This window comes from Rousettus aegyptiacus, unplaced genomic scaffold (assembly GCF_014176215.1).
Source record: "Rousettus aegyptiacus isolate mRouAeg1 unplaced genomic scaffold, mRouAeg1.p scaffold_m13_p_10, whole genome shotgun sequence".
In the NCBI taxonomy this organism is placed as follows: Eukaryota; Metazoa; Chordata; class Mammalia; order Chiroptera; family Pteropodidae; genus Rousettus; species Rousettus aegyptiacus.
The window spans coordinates 124,238-141,226 of record NW_023416285.1 but is presented as its reverse complement, the minus strand read 5'-3'; the positions used below and the strand labels follow the sequence as shown (position 1 = coordinate 141,226).

General features: G+C 65.4%; 3 protein-coding genes and 1 pseudogene across 4 annotated transcripts; 3 read left to right on the top strand and 1 right to left on the bottom strand.

Annotated features, from left to right (window-relative positions):
• The first annotated feature begins 451 nt into the window (after window positions 1-451).
• On the top strand, window positions 452-8,567 carry SLC49A3 (solute carrier family 49 member 3). The gene is made up of 10 exons (XM_036227352.1): window positions 452-792; window positions 4,514-4,672; window positions 4,865-5,078; window positions 5,221-5,297; window positions 6,223-6,360; window positions 6,441-6,557; window positions 7,209-7,361; window positions 7,570-7,727; window positions 7,911-8,016; window positions 8,431-8,567. Exons 1-9 carry the CDS (start codon window positions 667-669, stop codon window positions 7,939-7,941), a joined length of 1,173 nt encoding a protein of 390 aa, XP_036083245.1. The 5' UTR covers window positions 452-666; the 3' UTR covers window positions 7,942-8,016; window positions 8,431-8,567.
• Window positions 8,568-9,178: 611 nt separating this feature from the next.
• MYL5 (myosin light chain 5) lies at window positions 9,179-12,357 on the bottom strand. 2 transcript variants are annotated; one of them, XM_016159325.1, is made up of 7 exons: window positions 12,253-12,357; window positions 11,671-11,778; window positions 11,439-11,514; window positions 10,694-10,798; window positions 10,099-10,177; window positions 9,644-9,692; window positions 9,218-9,334 (listed from the first exon to the last, which is right to left on the bottom strand). In XM_016159325.1, exons 1-7 carry the CDS (start codon window positions 12,253-12,255, stop codon window positions 9,236-9,238), a joined length of 519 nt encoding a protein of 172 aa, XP_016014811.1. In that variant the 5' UTR covers window positions 12,256-12,357; the 3' UTR covers window positions 9,218-9,235. The 2 variants fall into 2 exon arrangements, with proteins under 2 accessions (XP_016014810.1, XP_016014811.1); XM_016159324.2 differs by lacking the exon at window positions 12,253-12,357 and having other exon boundaries at window positions 9,179-9,334; window positions 11,671-11,963.
• LOC118609240 lies at window positions 10,385-10,503 on the top strand (annotated as a pseudogene).
• A 2,159-nt stretch (window positions 12,358-14,516) lies between the features above and the next one.
• Window positions 14,517-16,030, top strand: ATP5ME (ATP synthase membrane subunit e). Its single transcript, XM_016159337.2, has 4 exons — window positions 14,517-14,625; window positions 14,874-14,928; window positions 15,404-15,502; window positions 15,952-16,030. The coding sequence occupies exons 1-4, from the start codon at window positions 14,590-14,592 to the stop codon at window positions 15,975-15,977; spliced, it is 216 nt and encodes a 71-aa protein (XP_016014823.1). The 5' UTR covers window positions 14,517-14,589; the 3' UTR covers window positions 15,978-16,030.
• Window positions 16,031-16,989: the final 959 nt, after the last annotated feature.

Below are 16,989 nucleotides of genomic sequence, written 5' to 3'. Positions count from 1 at the left end.
GCTGCTTCCTCAGCTGTAAACTGCACCCAGGGCGCCTAGGCCGCCTGCCCACTGCCTGGCCCCAGGCTCAGTGCTGGGCACTGTCCTTTCCCTGGGTGGAAGGACAGGCTGGCCCGGGCCTGCCTCCTCCTCCTGTGTCAGCACCGCTTCCGACCCGGGCTGGCTCCTGCTTCCTGCTGAGCAGAGTCTAATGACTGGTCTGGAACCGAGGCTCTTAGAAAACTGACCCCAGCCTCCTCTTCCAGGCCGGCCCCCTGTCTGTTCCCGTGACTTGTGAGGACGGCAGGAACTGGGGCTCGGAGGTAGCGAAGGTGACTCTTCACAGCGCTTTCAGGCAACCTGGACCCTCTGCTGGGCAGTGACTTCGCAGCGCCCTCTCCAGCCGCCGCCCACGTGGGCGTGTCCGCCGCAGGGGCCACGCAGAGGCCGTGACGCGGCTTGGCTCACACGAGGCTACCCTAGCCCGGTTTTTGTGGCAGACACTTCCATTCCCGCCAACAGGGGTGGGGTCTCACTTCAGCACGGGTCCCTTTCCTACCCGGCGGTGCTGTAACACCCCATCCGTCGGGGCGGGGACTGACCCCGCGCGCCCGGCCACACCTCCGAGGGCGGTCCCCGCCCGCACTCCGCTCCCTAAGCCCGCGCCCGGCCGAGGAGCAGCAGGTGATGGAGGGCCCGGCGGGGGACCGCCCAGGCGCCCCGGTCCTGGGCGCGCTGCGGGGCTACCGCGCCTACGCGCGCCGCTGGGTCTTCCTGCTGGTGCTGAGCCTGCTCAGCTGCTCCAATGCCACGGTAGGGGCCGGGCGCCTCGAGTTCCGGGCTCCCAGGGGTGGGGGTGGGGGTGGGGGTGCCGGGCCCGGGCCCGAACCCAGCTCGGAGCCCAGCCCCGGCCCCTGCGGTGCCCAGGTGCGCCCAGGACGCGCGCCTGCTCCGGGGCTCGCGTCTGCGGGACCGGGACCGGAAGGGACAGTAGGGCTGCATGGGATGGGGAGGCGGAGTCGGGACCTCCGCACGTGCGGAGACTCCGATCTGGGATCTGGGCGTCCTTCTTCCTGCCCAGGCTGCACGGGGAGAACTAGTGTGTCCTCGCGCGCAGGGCCGGGTCCTGTGACCTGGGGTGGACTAAAAGGCTCCCTCCCCTGAGACAGGACTGGGTAGGAGGAGTCACTGTGGACAGTTGAGAAGGCGCCCTCCAGCTGTCCCGCTCCCTCTGAGAAACCTGGGACCCGCGTCCTCCATTTCCAGCCCCAGCCCCAGCCTGCTCCCCTCCTCCTAGCAGGGGCTTTGCCTACCTGCGGGCCCTGCACGGGGCTGCCCTGCCCTGCCCCTCCGCGCTCCCCAGCTGGGGTCCGCAGTGCCCCCGCTGCCTGCCCTAGAGCTGTCCCCACTGCTGGCAGGGACTCAGCCATGTTCATCATCACAGCCCAGAGACCAGGGGTCAGCCAGTGACAGCCTTGTCTTCCAGTTATGTGGGCCCAGCCCCCCAAACCTGCTTCTCCCCTAGACTCACCCCCGAGCTGCCAGCTGCTCTGCCCACAGATCTGCGCCCCGCTTCTCCCACCCTGTCCATACAGGGAGGCTCGGGGAGAGGACCTTGCTCATTCCGCAGCCTCAGGTGGGCCACCCCTACTTCCTTGGAGAGGTCTGGGGGAGAGTCTTTCTTTGACCCCTGTTGGTTCTTCTGACTGGTCTAGTAATCAAGTCAACGTGAGACAGATTTGCAAGATAAAATAGCCGAATTTAATTACATGCGCACATGTGGGAAGCCCACATGCAGGAGAGCCCGACGGGGGGGCGGCGGTGTGGACGGCGCCCTGCGCCGAAGGCTGGGCAGGGCACCCGGGCCTCTAGGGGAGGATTGGGCAGGGCACCCGGGCCTCTAGGGGAGGAGGGTCGTCCGCAGGAATAGCCAGAAGTCCGCCCCGCCTTGTCGGGAGGTTATTTCCAGTGATGACTCCTTTTACGGGCAAGGCCCCAATTTAAATTCTCTACGAGGGAGGTAGGAGTTTCTTCAGGGGCTTGCAGCCACCCTCCCCACCCCTGGCCCTCACCTGGCCACCTGCTCCTGGGTCGGACTGCAGGGCTGTCTCACAGGGTCCGCTTCTCTGCCTGCAGAGCTGAGTCAGAAGCCCAGGGCCTGGCCCGGCAGCCTGGGGTGCTACAATCACTGTAATCACATGATGCGAAGTTGGCAGGCCCTGCAGGTCGGGCCAGCTGGTCAGGAAGTGCAGGCCCGAGAGCTGGGCTGGCCAGGAGCGTGGGAAGGCCAGACCCCGCCCGGGGACGTCCTCCCGGACATCATTCCGGGCATGCCTCTTCCTTCCCTGCTCACAGGCCAGGTATGGATGGGCCGGCCCTGCTGGGCAGCAGGCGGCCCTGACTCTGGAAGCCCCGTTCCATGTGGAACATGCAGCTGCGGCTTGGCCCCCAGGTCCTGATGTCCAGACGTCCCAGTCCTGGCTTTGGGTGCAGTGGTCTGAGGGTGCAGAGAAGGGTCTCCCTCGGCTCCCTGGAGCCGCCTCCATGAGTCCGAGAGTGGATGGGCGTGCCAAGGGGCCTGGAGAAGTTCCCTGGACACTAAGGCACTGTCCTGCACACGCCCCTTTATACACGAGTCGTCATGGAGCAAAAAATCCCAGCAAGAATTGCCATGATCCCTGCCCTGGCCACCACAGTGAGCACTGGCCATCACGCTTACCCTGGCCAAGCCCACTGAGCCCCTCGCCGACTCCGTCTGGAGCTGGCGGCAAGCGCTTCCAGGTTCTGTGGGGAGCAGGTCCAGGTGAGGTCTGGGATGGGCCCTAAGTGGCCCAGAGAGGGCCCCGCGGTGTGGCACGAGCATCCCGCGGTGAGGCCGGGGCAGGTCGGAGAGGGTTCTCATGCAGCGGGCACAAGTCGTCGCTCCCACGTGGCCCGGCATGTTTCAGACCTGTGTCTGCTCTGCCGGCCACAGGCCCCGGGGAGGAGCAAGGACAGGGAGAGGCCGGCGAGGGGTGGGCTCCACTCAGGTGTGGAAAACAGGCCCCAGGCTGTCCGTCCGCCGGACCCTCTGGCAGAGCCGCTGGGCTGCGTGGGGCTTATTCTGAGTCTGGGAGACTTGCCCTGCTCTGCCCTTTGAAAAGCAACGAGCTGGCGGCTGCGGGTGAACTCACTGTCATGTGAGGGCTTGTGGGTAGAACCCTGAGGCAGGAAGCCTGGCTCTCCGACCTCCACTGCAGAGGCCGTGGCCTGGGGCAGGGGCCTGCAGTCCTGGGCGCTTCACACTGGGAGCGAGCCTGACCGCTGATTGGTGACACCCTGGACTTGGTCCTGCCGGGCCCACCTCCTGCCTCCCTCCAGAGTACGCCTTGGTGAACCCCTCCCTCCTCCGCGCCTGCCTGCCCTTTGGGGCCCAGTTGTTTCTCACTTCCTCCAGGAAGCCTTCCCACTGACCCGCCGTTCACACTGTTTGCTGGAGGAGGTCTGGGAGCTGACTCCCAGCACGCGATGGTGCTTGCAGCTGGGAGATGGCTCCTGCTTCGGGGGTCTTGCGTCCCACCACCTGGGTCTCCTGAGGGGTCGGGGTCGGGCTGGCCTGGGGCAGGGCTGCCACAGAGTCCAGGTGTTTCCACCTGGGGCTTGATCACTGAGCTTGCGGTGCCTTTGGGGCCTCTTCTGCCCCTCAGAGCACCCCTTCTGATGCAGGACAGGGTGAACCGCCCAAGTGGGCACTCAAGTCCTGTGCCGAGTCGGTGAGGGTCCTTGACTGTGCGTCAGAGTTGCGGACGAGGGCGAGTTTGTTAGGGAAGGAATCGGCCCGCAGACAGGGACGCGGTCTCCTCCCAGAGACAGAGAGGGACCGAGCATCCCGGGACTCTGCTGAAACTGGTTTTCCTCGCCAGGTGTGGCGTGCAGCGTTGAGGCCACAGGGGACGGGGTGCTGGGACGCTCCGCAGGTGCCCTCCCGTCCCCGTCGTCCCGGCGGTCTGGCCGCGTGTCGGCGGCCAGGTCCCCATGCCGGGCAGCGCGGAGCAGGCTCTGGCGACAGATCGGTTTAACATGGAGTTCTCACGCCTCCTCCCCACGTCGCTCCCACTGTCCCCTCGTGGCTCTCCGCCAATTGTCCCCTTGCCCGTGTCCACCTCGGCGTCCACAAACGCGCCTCTCTGCCTGGCCCGTCCATGCAGCTGGAAGCCGGGGCCGCCAGCTCACTCAGTGACCACCTTCCCTGCCAGTGCCACCTCACGCCACCTGCCACCCAGCACACGGCACGGAGGTCCCCGCGCCGACAGCTCGGGCCTCGTCTCCGAGGCTCAGCCTGGCCAGGCTGCTGGCCCTCATCGGCCCCCGGGACCGTGCCTGCGTGGAGGAGGCCGGTCCCCGGCCAGGCGGGCCTCTGAGCCCCGGCCCAGCAGCGTCCGTCGGGGGTGTCGGGCGAAGGCCCTGCCGCCACGGCAGCTGGTAGCGCCCAGGACGGGGGTGGCGGCCGGGCCTGCAGTCCCCGTCCTGGGCTGACGCCAGGCGTATCCCTCAGCTGTGGCTCAGCTTCGCGCCCGTGGCCGACACGATCGCCCGGCACTTCCTCCTCTCCACGGAGCAGATCAACTGGCTCTCTTTGGTCTACCTCGTGGTGTCCATCCCGTTCGGCGTGGTGGCCATCTGGGCTCTGGACTCCGTCGGGCTCCGCTGGACGGTGAGCTCGACCCCACACCAGGCCCGCTCTGGGGCAGGGCAGGGTTCCCGAGCCTGGGCTCGAGAGCTGTGACCTCCTCCGCAGACGGGGGGCAGTGCCCAGGCAGGGAGGGCCACAGGGCGGGCGGCAGGGAGGTGGCTGTGCCGGGCAGGCGTCCAGGCTGGCCAGCAGTGCTCCCTACTCGTCCCACAGACCATCCTGTGTGCGTGGCTGAACTTTGCCGGGAGCCTGCTCCGTGCCCTGCCCAGCATGGTCGTCGGCATCCAGGACCCATTTGCCTTCCTCATGGGTGGGCAGAGCCTCTGTGCCCTGGCCCAGTCCCTGGTCATCTCCTCTCCGGCCAAGCTGGCTGCCCTGTGGTTTCCTGAGCACCAGCGAGCCATGGCCAACACGATCGGCATGATGTGTGAGCTGCGGGGTGGGGCCGTTGGGCTCCTCCGGTCGGGCGCCTTGGCATCCCAGCTCGCGGAGGGTGGAGGGCTCCACCGGGGGGCCGGGGAGCAGGCCTGGCTGTGGCCGAGCTGATGTGCGTCTGTCCGCCCATCCAGCAAACCCCCTGGGCATCCTGGCGGCCAACGTGCTGTCGCCTGCCCTGGTGAAGAAGGAGGACGACATCACCCTGATGGTGAGGGGACTCGCGGGGCACACCCACACGTGTGTGTTCGCATGTGCTGAGTGCACACGCGTGGGCATGTGTGTTTTGTGTGCAGTGCGCATGCAAACGTGTGGTGTTTGTGCGGGTGCGTGCATGCATGTAGCATGTTTGTGTGCATGCATGGTGGGCTCAGGCATGTATGAGTATGTCCACACCTATCTGTGTGAGTGTGGCCACATGGGCGAGTGCACCAGGTGCACACAGGATTTCTCCAAGTGTGCAAGTACCAGGCACCTCCTCAGCTTTGGGTCCTAGGGACCAGGATGGCAGGCTGGAGCAGGAGGGCATCTGGGGAGGGCCATGGAGGGTGACGAGGGACGAGCAGAGGAAGGTCCTGAGATGGGAGCAAGGTTGAGGTGTGGGGGCTGCAGCCCGGGGCCCCTGTGTCAGCTGAGCAAGGGGCGGGTGGAGAGAGGCGTCCGCCCTGGTGCTGGGTGGTTGGCATCTGCGTGAGGAAAAGCCTGGGGGTGTCTATGAGGCAGAGCAATTCGTCCTGGTGCAGAACCGCCCAGGCACGTCCAGCAGGGAGCCGGGGCTTGCTCAGGTGGAGGGGGGTGCAGGCTCAGGCACAGGGGGGCTTGCGGCTGTGCTGGGGGTGCCCATCGGGGTCATCCACGGAGGTGGGAAGAGGGCGTCCAGTGACAATTGGACGGGTGCGTCTGGAGCTGTGGCTGAGGCTCAGGCAAGGCCGTCACTGTGGAGTCGTCCTTGGGCGATGTTTTGAAAGCCGGGGTTCCAGACGAAGCAGGGCAGCCAGGCCAGGCCCAGGCTCAGCCGCGTCCCCCTGGGGGTGGCCAGCAGAGGGGGCAGCGTGAGGGGCCCGGGCGTGTGCATGTGTCCGCGAGGGCCTGCGCGTGCACGCACACACACGCATGTGTGCACACCCTCTCCCCAGATGGTCGTCTACATCATCCCTGCCGGCCTTGCCTGCCTGCTGGCCAGCGCGTGCCTCTGGGAGAGCGTGCCCCCCACCCCGCCCTCTGCTGGGGCCGCCCACTCCACCTCGGAGTCGTTCCTGGATGGGCTGAAGCTGGTTGGTTCTGTGGGGCCTGGGCCGGGAGAGCGGGGCCGGGCGCTGGGCGGCCCCCTGGTCTGAGCAGGCCCCCCCTGCAGCTCGCCAGGAACAAGGCCTACGTCATCCTGGCCGTGTGCTTTGGGGGCGGCATCGGCATCTTTTCCAGCTTCTCCGTCCTCCTGGAGCAGGTCCTCTGTGTGAACGGCTACTCAGACGTGAGTGCAGGCCCTGTCCCCGCCGAGCAAGGACGAGGCCCGGGACCCTGTCACCCCGCAGGCTGCGGAGTGGCCCACGAGCACCCCGAGTCCTGGTTTCCACACCTGGGGAGGGCAGCCTCCTGTCACGTACGCTGTCACAATGCCGTGTGTGAAGAGTGTCAGAGGCCAAACGCAGTCTGCAGGCAGTGTGGTGGCCGCACGCCCAGGGGACACCGGGGCTTCATGAGGCGCTTCCCGCGGTCTTTCCCAGCTGCACCCAGGACGGCCCCACCCTGCAGTGTCTGGGGAAGGGTCGTCCTCTGCTGTGCGGAAGTGCAGAGGGGGCCTGGCTGTGCCCTCTGCTGTGTGGCATCAGCCCAGGGGTGGCGTTTGGACCTGGTGTGCCCTTTAGGGGCACGAGGCACTGAGGGGCCCTTCCCTTTAGCAATTGTTGACTTCCCCGGGCTGGCGACACAGGGCAGAGGCAGCGCCAGGGGCCGCGGGCCACCCCTAGCCCTGCGCACAGCCAGCGGTGCAGGGTGGTCCTATCTGAGGCTCAGTGCTCAGGACTGCGCCATGCGCTCACAGGTGACCGTGGACCTCCAACGCCGCCTGCTGGGTCCCCGGAGCACAGTGCCCAACGACCCCGCACCCTGACCTCTTCTGCAGGAATTTGCGGGCCTCTGTGGGGCTCTGTTCATCGTGTTTGGGATCCTGGGGGCGCTGGCGCTTGGCCTGTATGTGGACCGGACCAAGCATTTCACCGAAGTCGTCAAGGTTGGCTTCTGCCTGACCTCTGTGGTCTGCGTGGCCTTCGCCCTGGTGAGTCCCCTAGAGCCGAGACCTCGCCGCAGGGGTGGGCCTGGGCGCCTCGGCAGGCGCGGCTGGCAGCCCAGCGGTGCAGACTTCGGGCGCTCCAGGCCCCGTTGCCGGGGCGGACCGGTCTCGCGGGGACGGGTCTTGGCGGGCCCGGCGGCGCCAGCGCGGGGCTGTGGGTTGCCTGATGCCGTCTCCTGCGCTCACCGCCCAGGTATCCCAGCTGCGGGGACAGACGGCCGCGCTGGCCGCCATCTGCTCGCTGCTCGGCTTCTTCGGCTTCTCTGTCGCTCCCGTTGCCATGGAGCTGGCGGTCGAGTGCACCTTCCCGGTGGGCGAGGGTGCGGCCGTGGGCCTGGTCTTCGTGCTGGGGTGAGTATCCCTCCCCTCCCCTGCCCGCCCCAGGCCAGGGCCCTCGCCCTCTGGCTCCTGCCGCGTGCTGCCGTGGCGGTGCTGACCAGAGCCACAGCGTCCTGGGACTGAGGCCTGGGACCGACAGCCGCCCCGATGGCCAGTGTGGCCGGACGGGGCTGAGCGCATGCGCTGTCCAGGCAGGCCCAGGGCGCGCTCACAATGGTGCTGCTGACCTCCCTGGCTGTGCGTCGTGCGGAGCCGTCCTTCTCCACCTGTCGGGATGGCCAGGACCCGCTGGACTGGCAGGGTGAGTGTCCAGCCCCCCGATCCCCCCCAGGCCCAGGTGAGGGGGTCAGGGCGTCCGGGGAGACCCCCTCCGTGGGCCCTTGTCAGTGCCCTAGGTGGGCAGGGCTGGGGTCAGAGGGCAACAGGCAGGATCCCGAGCTCGACATTGAAATGAGGTCAGGAAATGAAAGGGGCCCGAGAGGCAGAGACAGACAGAGGGAAGGGGAGTGGGGGGTGGCAGCGGGCGGGGCGGCCCCGGGAGCCGCAGGTGACTGGAGCTACGGACGCACCCTCGGGGCTGGGTGGGGCCTGGGGCAAGATGGGTGCCTGGTCCCTTTGCGTCATCGTGGGGGGTCAGCTGGGGCTCTGCTGGCTCCATGGCCATGCCGGGCCCCACGAGGCCGAGCCTTGGGCAGAGCTGGCCGCATCTCCCCAGTGCCTGCGCTGCTGATGGCCGGCCTGAGCACCGTCTTCAGCTGCTGCCTGGTGCTCACCTTCCACACGCCCTACCGGCGCCTGCAGGCCGAGGCCCGCGCCGGCCCCTCCATCCAGGACCAGAGCCCGGTGGCAGACTGTGCCCCCCTCCTGCAAGATTGCCCCTGAGGCCCGCAGGCCCCCGTAGCCCCAGCCACGCTGCAGGACGCTCAGGGGCAGCCACCTCCTCCAGCCGCTCCTGGACCTGTGGGGGCGGTGCAGGGGCCCTGCCCACGGCCAGAGGCTGAGGGAGCGGGGGCGTGAGGAAGGGCAGGTGCTGGCCACCTTGCTGTGCCTGTGCTTGGAGTCCCATAGCTGCCACAGGGCCTCAGGGGGCCCAGCACACCCAGGGCACGGCAGGGTGGCCCAGGGCACCCCCAGTGGCTGTGGCCGCTTTGTGGATAAGCCGCTACTGACCAGGCAGGGTGGTCCAGCTTCCAGGCCAGACGGCGAGTGGCTGGGGCAGGGGCAGTGTGTGGGGGCTGGCCAGGCATGAGGGGCAGGGGCTGATGGGTAGCTGGATGGGCGAGGAGTCCTGAGGGCCCCAGCATGTCTGAGTCGGGAGTGGACAGGTGTGTGGAGGGCCTTCCTTGGGGGGCCCATCCCAGATCCTCTCCCAGCCTCTGGTCACTGGGCAAGCTTACCCCCCACCTGGGGCTAGGACCGTGTGGGGAGCACCTCCCCCTCCCCCACAGACACTCGCAGGCAGGTTGTGGGTTCAGGTTTATTGATGTGGCCGCAGCCCAGGTGGGCGTGGGAGGCGCCCCTCAGTCCTTCTCCTCCCCATGGGTGAGCACGTAGCTCAGTGCCTTGTAGTCCAGGTTGCCCGCAGCGTCGATGGTGGCAAACTGGAGCATCTGGTCGACCTGCGAGCACAGTTTGCTGGGGGTCAGGCCCAGGCACCACAGGAAGAACAAAAGCACCCCCGAGGGCTGCAGCCTGAGGGTGAATTACAGGCACTGGACTCCAACGGGCTTCAGTTTTGTTTCTGCGCTTGGGGACGCCAGGGGCAAGGGACCCTGCAGAGTGAGGGGCTGGGCCACTCGGGGCCTACCCACAGCCTCTGGGGGGCTGGGTCGCCCCCCCTGCCCCCTGTGGAGCCCTGGAGTCCTGAGGCCCATGCTTGGGTTTCACAGAGGGCCCTGGGAGAGGAGTGGGGGGACCGAGGGGCCAACCTCTTCCGCAGTCATCTTGTCGGCCTGGGACATCAGCAGCCGCTTGATGCTGAGGACAAACAGGGAGGACCTGGATTAGGCTGCTGGACAGGACTCCACACTGGGCCAGCCGGATGGAGGCTCCTGGCAGCCTGTGACCCAGGCCAGTTCACACTGAGGACCCTCCATGGGGTGGGGATGCCTGGAGGGTGGGCTCACTCAGTCTCGGGCACCAGGAGCCTTTCCTGTCCCCTCCCCGTGGGCGTAGACTGAGGGGCACTAGAGCCAAGTGCCTGGCATGTGCCCGTCCCCAGTCCTGGGCTCAGGTCGCCCGCTGACCCAGCGATGGTCTGAGTGAGCAGGCTGGGCTCTGCCCTTAGCTGCCCAGAGAGACTCAGGGTCTTGGGGAGCTGGGGGGCGGTGGGCTAGTGTCTCTCAGACCTGCAGAGGGGGCAGGGGCCTGTGCCCACACTCACTAGTCTTTGTTGACGCTGCCTTTGCCATCGGGGTCCAGCATCTTGAAGGCATTTAGGATGGTCTCCTCAGTGTCCGTACCTATGCACAGAGGCCGTGAGCACCTGGGGACTTGCGGTTTCCGCAGGGGCCATTTGTGGGCCCCAGAGCTGGGCATGCGCAGGCAGTGGGGACAGAGGCAGCAGGCAGACAGGAAGAGGTGGGGCCGGGCTCAGTGCCAAGCTCGCATGCCAGCGGTGGGGGCGGGGGGCACAGATGTGGGGCCGAGGGCTTTTTGAGACATCTGGAGTCTAGGGCCCCACCACCCTGAACACGTCCGATCCCATCTGATCTCGGCAGCTAAGCAGGGTCGGGCCTGGTTAGTACTTGGATGGGAGGTCACCTAGGAAGACCAGGTGCTGTAGGCATTAAAAAATAAAAGTAAAAAACGAAAATAAAAAAATAAGGGATTGTAAGCTGACAAGGACCTTGCAAGCTACAAGGTTAACCAAGGGTTGCCGCGCCTGAAAAAACTGTCTGAAAATCTGGATGTTCATGCAAGACGTGCGGATGTCCGAGCGCTGGGAGGTGCTGCGTGCTTGGCGGCCGTGGGCTCACCGCTCAGCTTCTCCCCAAACATGTTCAGGAACATGGTGAAGTTGATGGGCCCCGAGGCCTCCTTGAGCATGGCGTCCAGCTCATCGTCCTTGACGTTGATTTTGCCTGTTGCAAACACAGGGTCACTGGGCAGGGGCCCCCCGCTCTGCATTCTTGTCAATGCATCCACCGTCTCCACCAGCAGCTGCCCACCCCGTCATTCTCCACGTGACCCCAGAACAAAGCCGGGGACTCGAGGGAGGGAAGTGAGCAAATGGGGGGATGCCTGGCCCAGGTGCAGTGGGGTGCAGGTTGTGTATGTCACAGGACCCCAAACCCTGAGCCCTGGGGAGGTGGACCGCAGATTTGTGATCTGCTTACCTGGGTGTGAGGGGGGCCCAGACCCCCACCTCCCCAGGTAGAAACCAGCCCGTCCTCCCCAGCTTCAAGGACAGGACAGCCACAGGCTGAGACAAGCATGTCCCCGGATGGGAGTCGGGGGAGGGCAGGGGCCAGGCTGCCTTGGGCTCACATTGTGTCCCTGGGCCTCCCCGTGTGGTGGCGCCCCTCCCTTGGCCCAGGGCCAGCCTCCTTTCCTGTGCTTGGGCTCTGCCCCCCACTCTGGTGCGGACTCTGCCGGCCCTGACCGATGCAGAGGGGGGCTTCTCCCCGGGGCCACCCTCCCCCACAGCCTGTGGGGTGGCAGGTGGGACTGAGGGCAGTGGCTGTGCTGCGCCTCACCCCCCACCCCCACCCCGGCACTGACCCAGGGAGGCGTAGGTGTCCTTCAGGTCCTCCTTGTCGATGAAGCCGTCACGGTTCTGGTCCATCAGCGTGAAGGCCTGCAACAAGCCCAGGGTCACGGCCTGGCCGAGCCACGTGAGGATGGCGGCCCCTCTCACTGGTCCAGGGGTGAGGCACTGGTGGGCTCTCTCGGTCACCTGCATGTGATTCCCAGGGGACCCCTGGGAGGAACTTATGGGTAGAGGGTCTCTCACCTCCTTAAACTCCTGGATCTGGGTCTGCTCGAAGTTGGAAAAGACATTGGATGAGGCCCTCTGGGCCCGGAGGGCCCCCCCTTCTTTCTTCTTGGTCTTCCTGCTGGCCTGAGGTGAGAATGCCAAGGCTGAGGGTCCCCTAGACCAGCTGGGGGTCTCCTCAGGGGAGGATGGGTGGACTGCGGCGCTTGGATCTGGGTCTCCAGCTAGAGCAGCTGCAGGTGAGGGAGCCAAGGACGCCCTGACCACACAGCACCCACAGTCCATCTTGAACTTCACCCTGCTGGGTCTACAGTCCAGTTGGGAGCCAGCTGGGCCTCCATGTGTCCAAAGAGCAAATGGACTGTGCCAATGGCCAGCAGGCACAGGGCTCAGCCTGGGTTTCCTGCTGGGGCAAAGGCCGGGACCCTCTGTTTTCCAGCCCCATCCTGTCTACAAGGCAGCTACGGGACCTGGGTCTCCTCTATCCCCAGCCCCCACGACACACACATACACACACGAACACACATCAGTCATGCACGTGAGGGCACACGTGTGCAACACACACGTCCCGCCTCAGCTGGCTGCCCGCTGCACACTCACCATGCTGGGTCTGACTGGATGGCCTGTGCCCTCCGTTCCCGACCAGGTCACCGTCTTAAGCTCCTGCCCAGTCCCCCAGGACAGCTCGGACTCTGCCTGCCACTCCCTACAAGGACAGGCTCAGGGAACCCAGGGGACCGGACAACTGCACAGTGAGTTTTGATGGTCAGCAGTGACTCAGATGGCCTCATCCTGCCCTGCCCAGCTGGGCCCGCAGTTGCCTGGGTACCTCCCGCCTGCCCCCCTCAGGAGCCCTTGTTCTCCTGGATTCTGTACATCTCTAGGGCCACCTGCATGTGGCACAAAGGCCTGGGGGCCAGCAGGAGCCAGAAGGCATCTTTTTCAGGTTTGCCCAAAGTTGCTCTAAGTGGCCCTGGTAGCCAGTCCCCAGGTGTCCCCTAACTATGTTCTGTGCCCTCACCCCGCCCCCGCCTTGATGCAGAGAAGTCCCAGGTCCCCCAACCTTGGTGCCGGGGCCATCCTTCCCACTCCACGTCCTCAGGGTGGGGAGCTCCTCGTCTGGCACACAGGAGGGCATGGAGGGCCACGCAGATGGCCGGGGCCGGCACTCACCCTTCTCTTCCTGCCACACACGCCATGGCCCCATGGGCAGTGTCTGGCCCAGGAGCTTGTTAGCCAGAAGTCACTACACCGTCAGGGGCCAGATGCCCTGGTCTTGGGTGAGAGGCAGCAGCTGCAGCCCTCGGTGTGCAGGAAGGGGGCTGCGGAGAGCCTGTGCAGCTGCAGTGGTGGGCTGGGGTGCCTGGGGGCACTTGTGAGTGCTGCCTAGCAGGGGGCCTGCCCCCGGGGGCACACACCTCAGTCACACAGCGACCCGAGGACCCGAGGTACTCCCATCATCGTTTGCCAACACCATGTGAGTGCGGGACAACAGGCACTCTGAGCAACCTGGGAGGTGTGGTCCCCCTGGAGCTTCCAAGGCTCCCGTGGGGCTCCGCCTAGAGGTCCCCAGAGGGGGGAACACACGTGACTGATGTGGGAGGCCTGAGCCTGGCTGCTCGTCATACAGACACCCCAAGGCTCCCAGACAGGCCACGTCTGGCTGACACCTGGAGGAACCCTGACTGGGCTGCAGAAGTGGGGGTGTCACACAGCAAGGGGATGACATGTGGGGCCTGTGCTCAGAAGGCCCTGACAGGGGGAGGCCGGAAGGGCCAGCAGGGCCCCTGGGGAGGGTTTCTGGGGCCAGCCAGGGTCTGAGTGCAGCACTAAAGATAGCCTTGGAGCCAGCTCTTAGGGATATTGGGATGCAACGGGACAGCTGCCCTGACAGGTGCAGTGGTAAGCCGGCAGGGTGTCCCGAGCCAGGAGGGACCCCACTCCCCAGACCGCAGGAAGGGTCCTGAGCCAAGGTGAGTCCCCTGGCTTCAGGGGTCTTCCCTGGGCAGAGGTGTGTGTGTGTGCACGCACCTGTGAGTGTCCTCCACTGGTCACTAACCACCCCCCCCAAGTGGAAGCTACCAGTGTGTAGCCCCCCCCCAACGCTCCCACCCCCCGCTAGCACTACAGCCCCTCCTTTGGCCCCAGAGACACTTATTTTTGATTCTGGAAGCAAGAGTTGCTGAGGAGTCTAGTTTATTTTAAAATGCAGGGGAGAGTAAAGATATTTGTCACCTGATGTTTGCCCAACGGCTCGAGGGGGGGACGGGTGTGCGCATGCGCAGCGGCCCTCCACACTGCCTCGCAGCTGGTTGGCCCAGAGTTCACTCTGCACCGTGAAGGGCCGAGCCTGCCTGAACCGAGGGGAAAGGCGCCGCCAGCCCCTCCACTGGGCCAGGCCTCGGGGAAGGGGACCTGCATCCTGGGCCCACTCAGTCCCCGGACCTGGATTCCTTGCCCAAAGCCTCCAGTCTCTTCCCCGGCCCCGAGCCCCTTCTCAGGCCATCCTCGGGGCTGACTGGGCTGGCCGCGGGCCTGGACAGGTCTGGACCCGGCCGGGGCCACTTGGTCGTGGGTAGGCGGGCTCCGTGCCCGCTCCTGGCCGGGACGGACAGACGCGGGCTGGACAGGATGCACTCCCCTGTGCACTGTTTGCTCGACCTACATTTCAGGCGTTTGGACGCACGCCGTGCGGGCCTCGATGTGCGCTCGCCCTGGCCCGAAAGCGTCCGAGGCGGCGGGGAAGGCGCCGCGGGGCAGCGGCGAGGCCCACCCCGGGACGCCCCCCGCGTGCCGCGGCCAGTGCGCACGCGCAGGCAACCCCGCGCCCGGAAACGTCCCACGCTCCCGGGGCGCGCGGCGCATGCGCCCTCCCGGTTGCGCCTTCGCGACTCCTAGTCCGCCGGGTGCTCTTCCGGTGCGAAGGTCACGGACAAGATGGTGCCGCCGGTGCAGGTCTCTCCGCTCATCAAGGTGAACCAGGCTTCGCGGCCGCCGTCCGGTGCTCGGCTCCGCGCAGCCCTCCGCGTATGCGACGCCACGGAGCCCGGGACCCCCGCCCAGAATCCGCTCGCGGCCCCGCAGGCGCGACCCCCTTGCCCTCCCCCGGCGCCCCGAGCCCCCTATTCCGCCCACCGCATCCCTCCACCCCGCGCCCTGTGGGCTGAGACGCCGCGCGGGCTGGGCCGCCCCTGCCGCCGCTGACCGCCCTTTTCCCGCAGCTCGGCCGCTATTCCGCCCTGTTCCTCGGCGTGGCCTATGGAGCCAAGCGCTACAGTGAGTGACCGTGGGCCCAGCGCGGGGGGCGGGGGCTGCTCGTCACCCCGGCCAGGGACCCCGCGGAGCGCACGGGCGACAGCGGGGCGGGCTGACTCGGGGTCAGCTCGGGCGGCGACCCGCAGTGCGCTCTGACGCGCGGACGCCCGCGGCGTTGGCTGGTGTAGGAACTGGTGCGAGGGGTGTTGGAGGAGGGCTGCGGTCCAAAACGAGGTAGCCCCATGTCGCGTGTGGTGTAAGGCGGCGGGGCCCCTGGGGGCTGCGGGGACCCTGTGACTGTTCTCTGGGTTGGGCTCTGCTGAGGGGTGGAGGTCAGGCCTTGACATCCATCGAGATAAAGAAAAATTGAAAGTAGGTATATCTGGGGTTCACGGTGCACCGGAAGGTGTCTTTGCGTGGGGACAAATTGCTTTGGCGCAGCGTTTCTGTGAAGAGGTTCGTGGGAAGTACCTGCCTTCCTGTTTTCCTTAAACAGGCTACCTGAAGCCTCGGGCTGAAGAGGAGAGAAGGGTGGCCGCGGAGGAGAAGAAGAAACAGGATGAACTGAAACGGATTGAGAGGGAATTAGCAGAAGGTACTGGGTATAGGGAATCTGACAGATTTGTCCTCCACCCAGCTTTTCAGAGACAGGCATCTCCAAGAAAGCCCACGGTGGAGGGCAGGGGCCACCCGCTTCTATCCCGCGGGCCCAGTGGATCGTTCTCTAATGGGAGGGGACAGTCATGGATGTTGTGGGAGACATGGTGACACTCACAGGCCTTGGAGGTTAACTGGCCGTAGATGTGAACTGGCCAGGCCTCTCTCAGGCCATGGGACCAGGACCAGACACTTGTCCCTCTGACTGCTGTGGCGGTTCTGGTCAGAACATGCGTGGATAAGGATGAACGAGGACGAGAGTTTAGGCCGGGCGGTGCTGGTTCCATTGGAACTGGATACGGACCATTTAACACTGAAGATCCGAAGTGGTCCTTTGGGTTTGCTTGAGTGTGTAATGACACCCGTGTCTCCCTTCGCACCCTGCAGCCCGAGATGACAGCATACTGAAGTGAGCCTGCCTTCCTCCGCAGCAGTGTGGACGAATAAAGCTTTCTGTGTTACGTGACACTGCGGTTCTCCTTTATTGCCCTACCTTTATGTGAGGTAGGGGAGGGGGTGTTTCAGAAGATGCAGGATGAGGGGGACGGAGGAAAGTATGCAAACTGTGTCACCTGATTCACCTGATCTCTGGGGCCTCCCGGTGGGGGGCCCCTCAGGGTGCAGTTTGTGTTGGAGGTACAGCTGGCCTGGGCATCGTGGGTGCTGCTTCATCTTCAGTCCTCTGAGTCCTGGGCCAGACCCTTGGATGGGCGTGGCAGTCAGTGCAGATGTTTGGGGGTGGCCTTCCAGTTGAGACCTGGATTTCCAGCCTCCCACCCCCTTCATAAATCCTCCCTTTAACCCTAGGGAGGGGATGTGGCCTACCAAGGACTAGTCTGGGGCATTGCATAAGCTGTTCAGGGGGCTTGGGCCCCGGTCCCTGAGTGGACAGTGACTTCCAGCCTTTGCGGGCCGAGCCCTTCCGACCCTTGAGGCCTGGCATTGGAATGTTGCTACATCATAGCTACTGCTCTTGAGCACATTTTCTAGGGTTGGAGCCCCAGTTTCATTTGTAAAGTGAGTTGGTATTCAAATGGAAGAGAAAATGGGGAGCAACATACCGGCACTTCAAAGCCCTCTTTTTGGTTAAGGTGAAGCTTGCGTAAACCCATCTGTGAGGTTGGTGAGACCCAGGCTTGAGCAGTCGCTGGTACTGAGTCCCTCAGAAAGAACGTGGAGGGGCCTGGGCCCCAGCCACAGGACCTTGCCACTAGGTGGCACCACTGAGATGGAAACTAAAATGTTCCTCTGGAGAGCACCCCCACTTCCCTGGCAGCTCTGGGAAGGCTTGAGTGCCATCTGAATTGGCCTTATGACTGGCCTGAAGATGAAAGTTTCCCATGGAGCAAACTCACCAGTGTGAGGAATGAATGCTCTGGAGGTCACATTAGGAGCTGAAAGACCATTTCTACCAGATAATTGGTC

Bases quoted from the DNA above. Each gene is read 5' to 3' on its own strand.
- MYL5 (XM_016159324.2), bottom strand. From the start codon at position 11,937: ATGGACTGTGGGTGCTGTGTGGTCAGGGCGTCCTTGGCTCCCTCACCT. The intron at 10,799-11,438 runs GTCAGTGCCGGG...TGTTTGCAACAG, and splicing joins GGACACCTACGCCTCCCTGG to GCAAAATCAACGTCAAGGAC. The intron at 10,178-10,693 runs GTGAGCCCACGG...CTCTGTGCATAG, and splicing joins GTTTGGGGAGAAGCTGAGCG to GTACGGACACTGAGGAGACC.
- SLC49A3 (XM_036227352.1), top strand. From the start codon at position 667: ATGGAGGGCCCGGCGGGGGACCGCCCAGGCGCCCCGGTCCTGGGCGCG. The intron at 6,361-6,440 runs GTTGGTTCTGTG...CCCCCCCTGCAG, and splicing joins TCCTGGATGGGCTGAAGCTG to CTCGCCAGGAACAAGGCCTA. The intron at 7,728-7,910 runs GTGAGTATCCCT...CTGTCCAGGCAG, and splicing joins GGCCTGGTCTTCGTGCTGGG to GCCCAGGGCGCGCTCACAAT.
- ATP5ME (XM_016159337.2), top strand. From the start codon at position 14,590: ATGGTGCCGCCGGTGCAGGTCTCTCCGCTCATCAAG. The intron at 14,626-14,873 runs GTGAACCAGGCT...CTTTTCCCGCAG, and splicing joins AGGTCTCTCCGCTCATCAAG to CTCGGCCGCTATTCCGCCCT. The intron at 14,929-15,403 runs GTGAGTGACCGT...TTCCTTAAACAG, and splicing joins CTATGGAGCCAAGCGCTACA to GCTACCTGAAGCCTCGGGCT.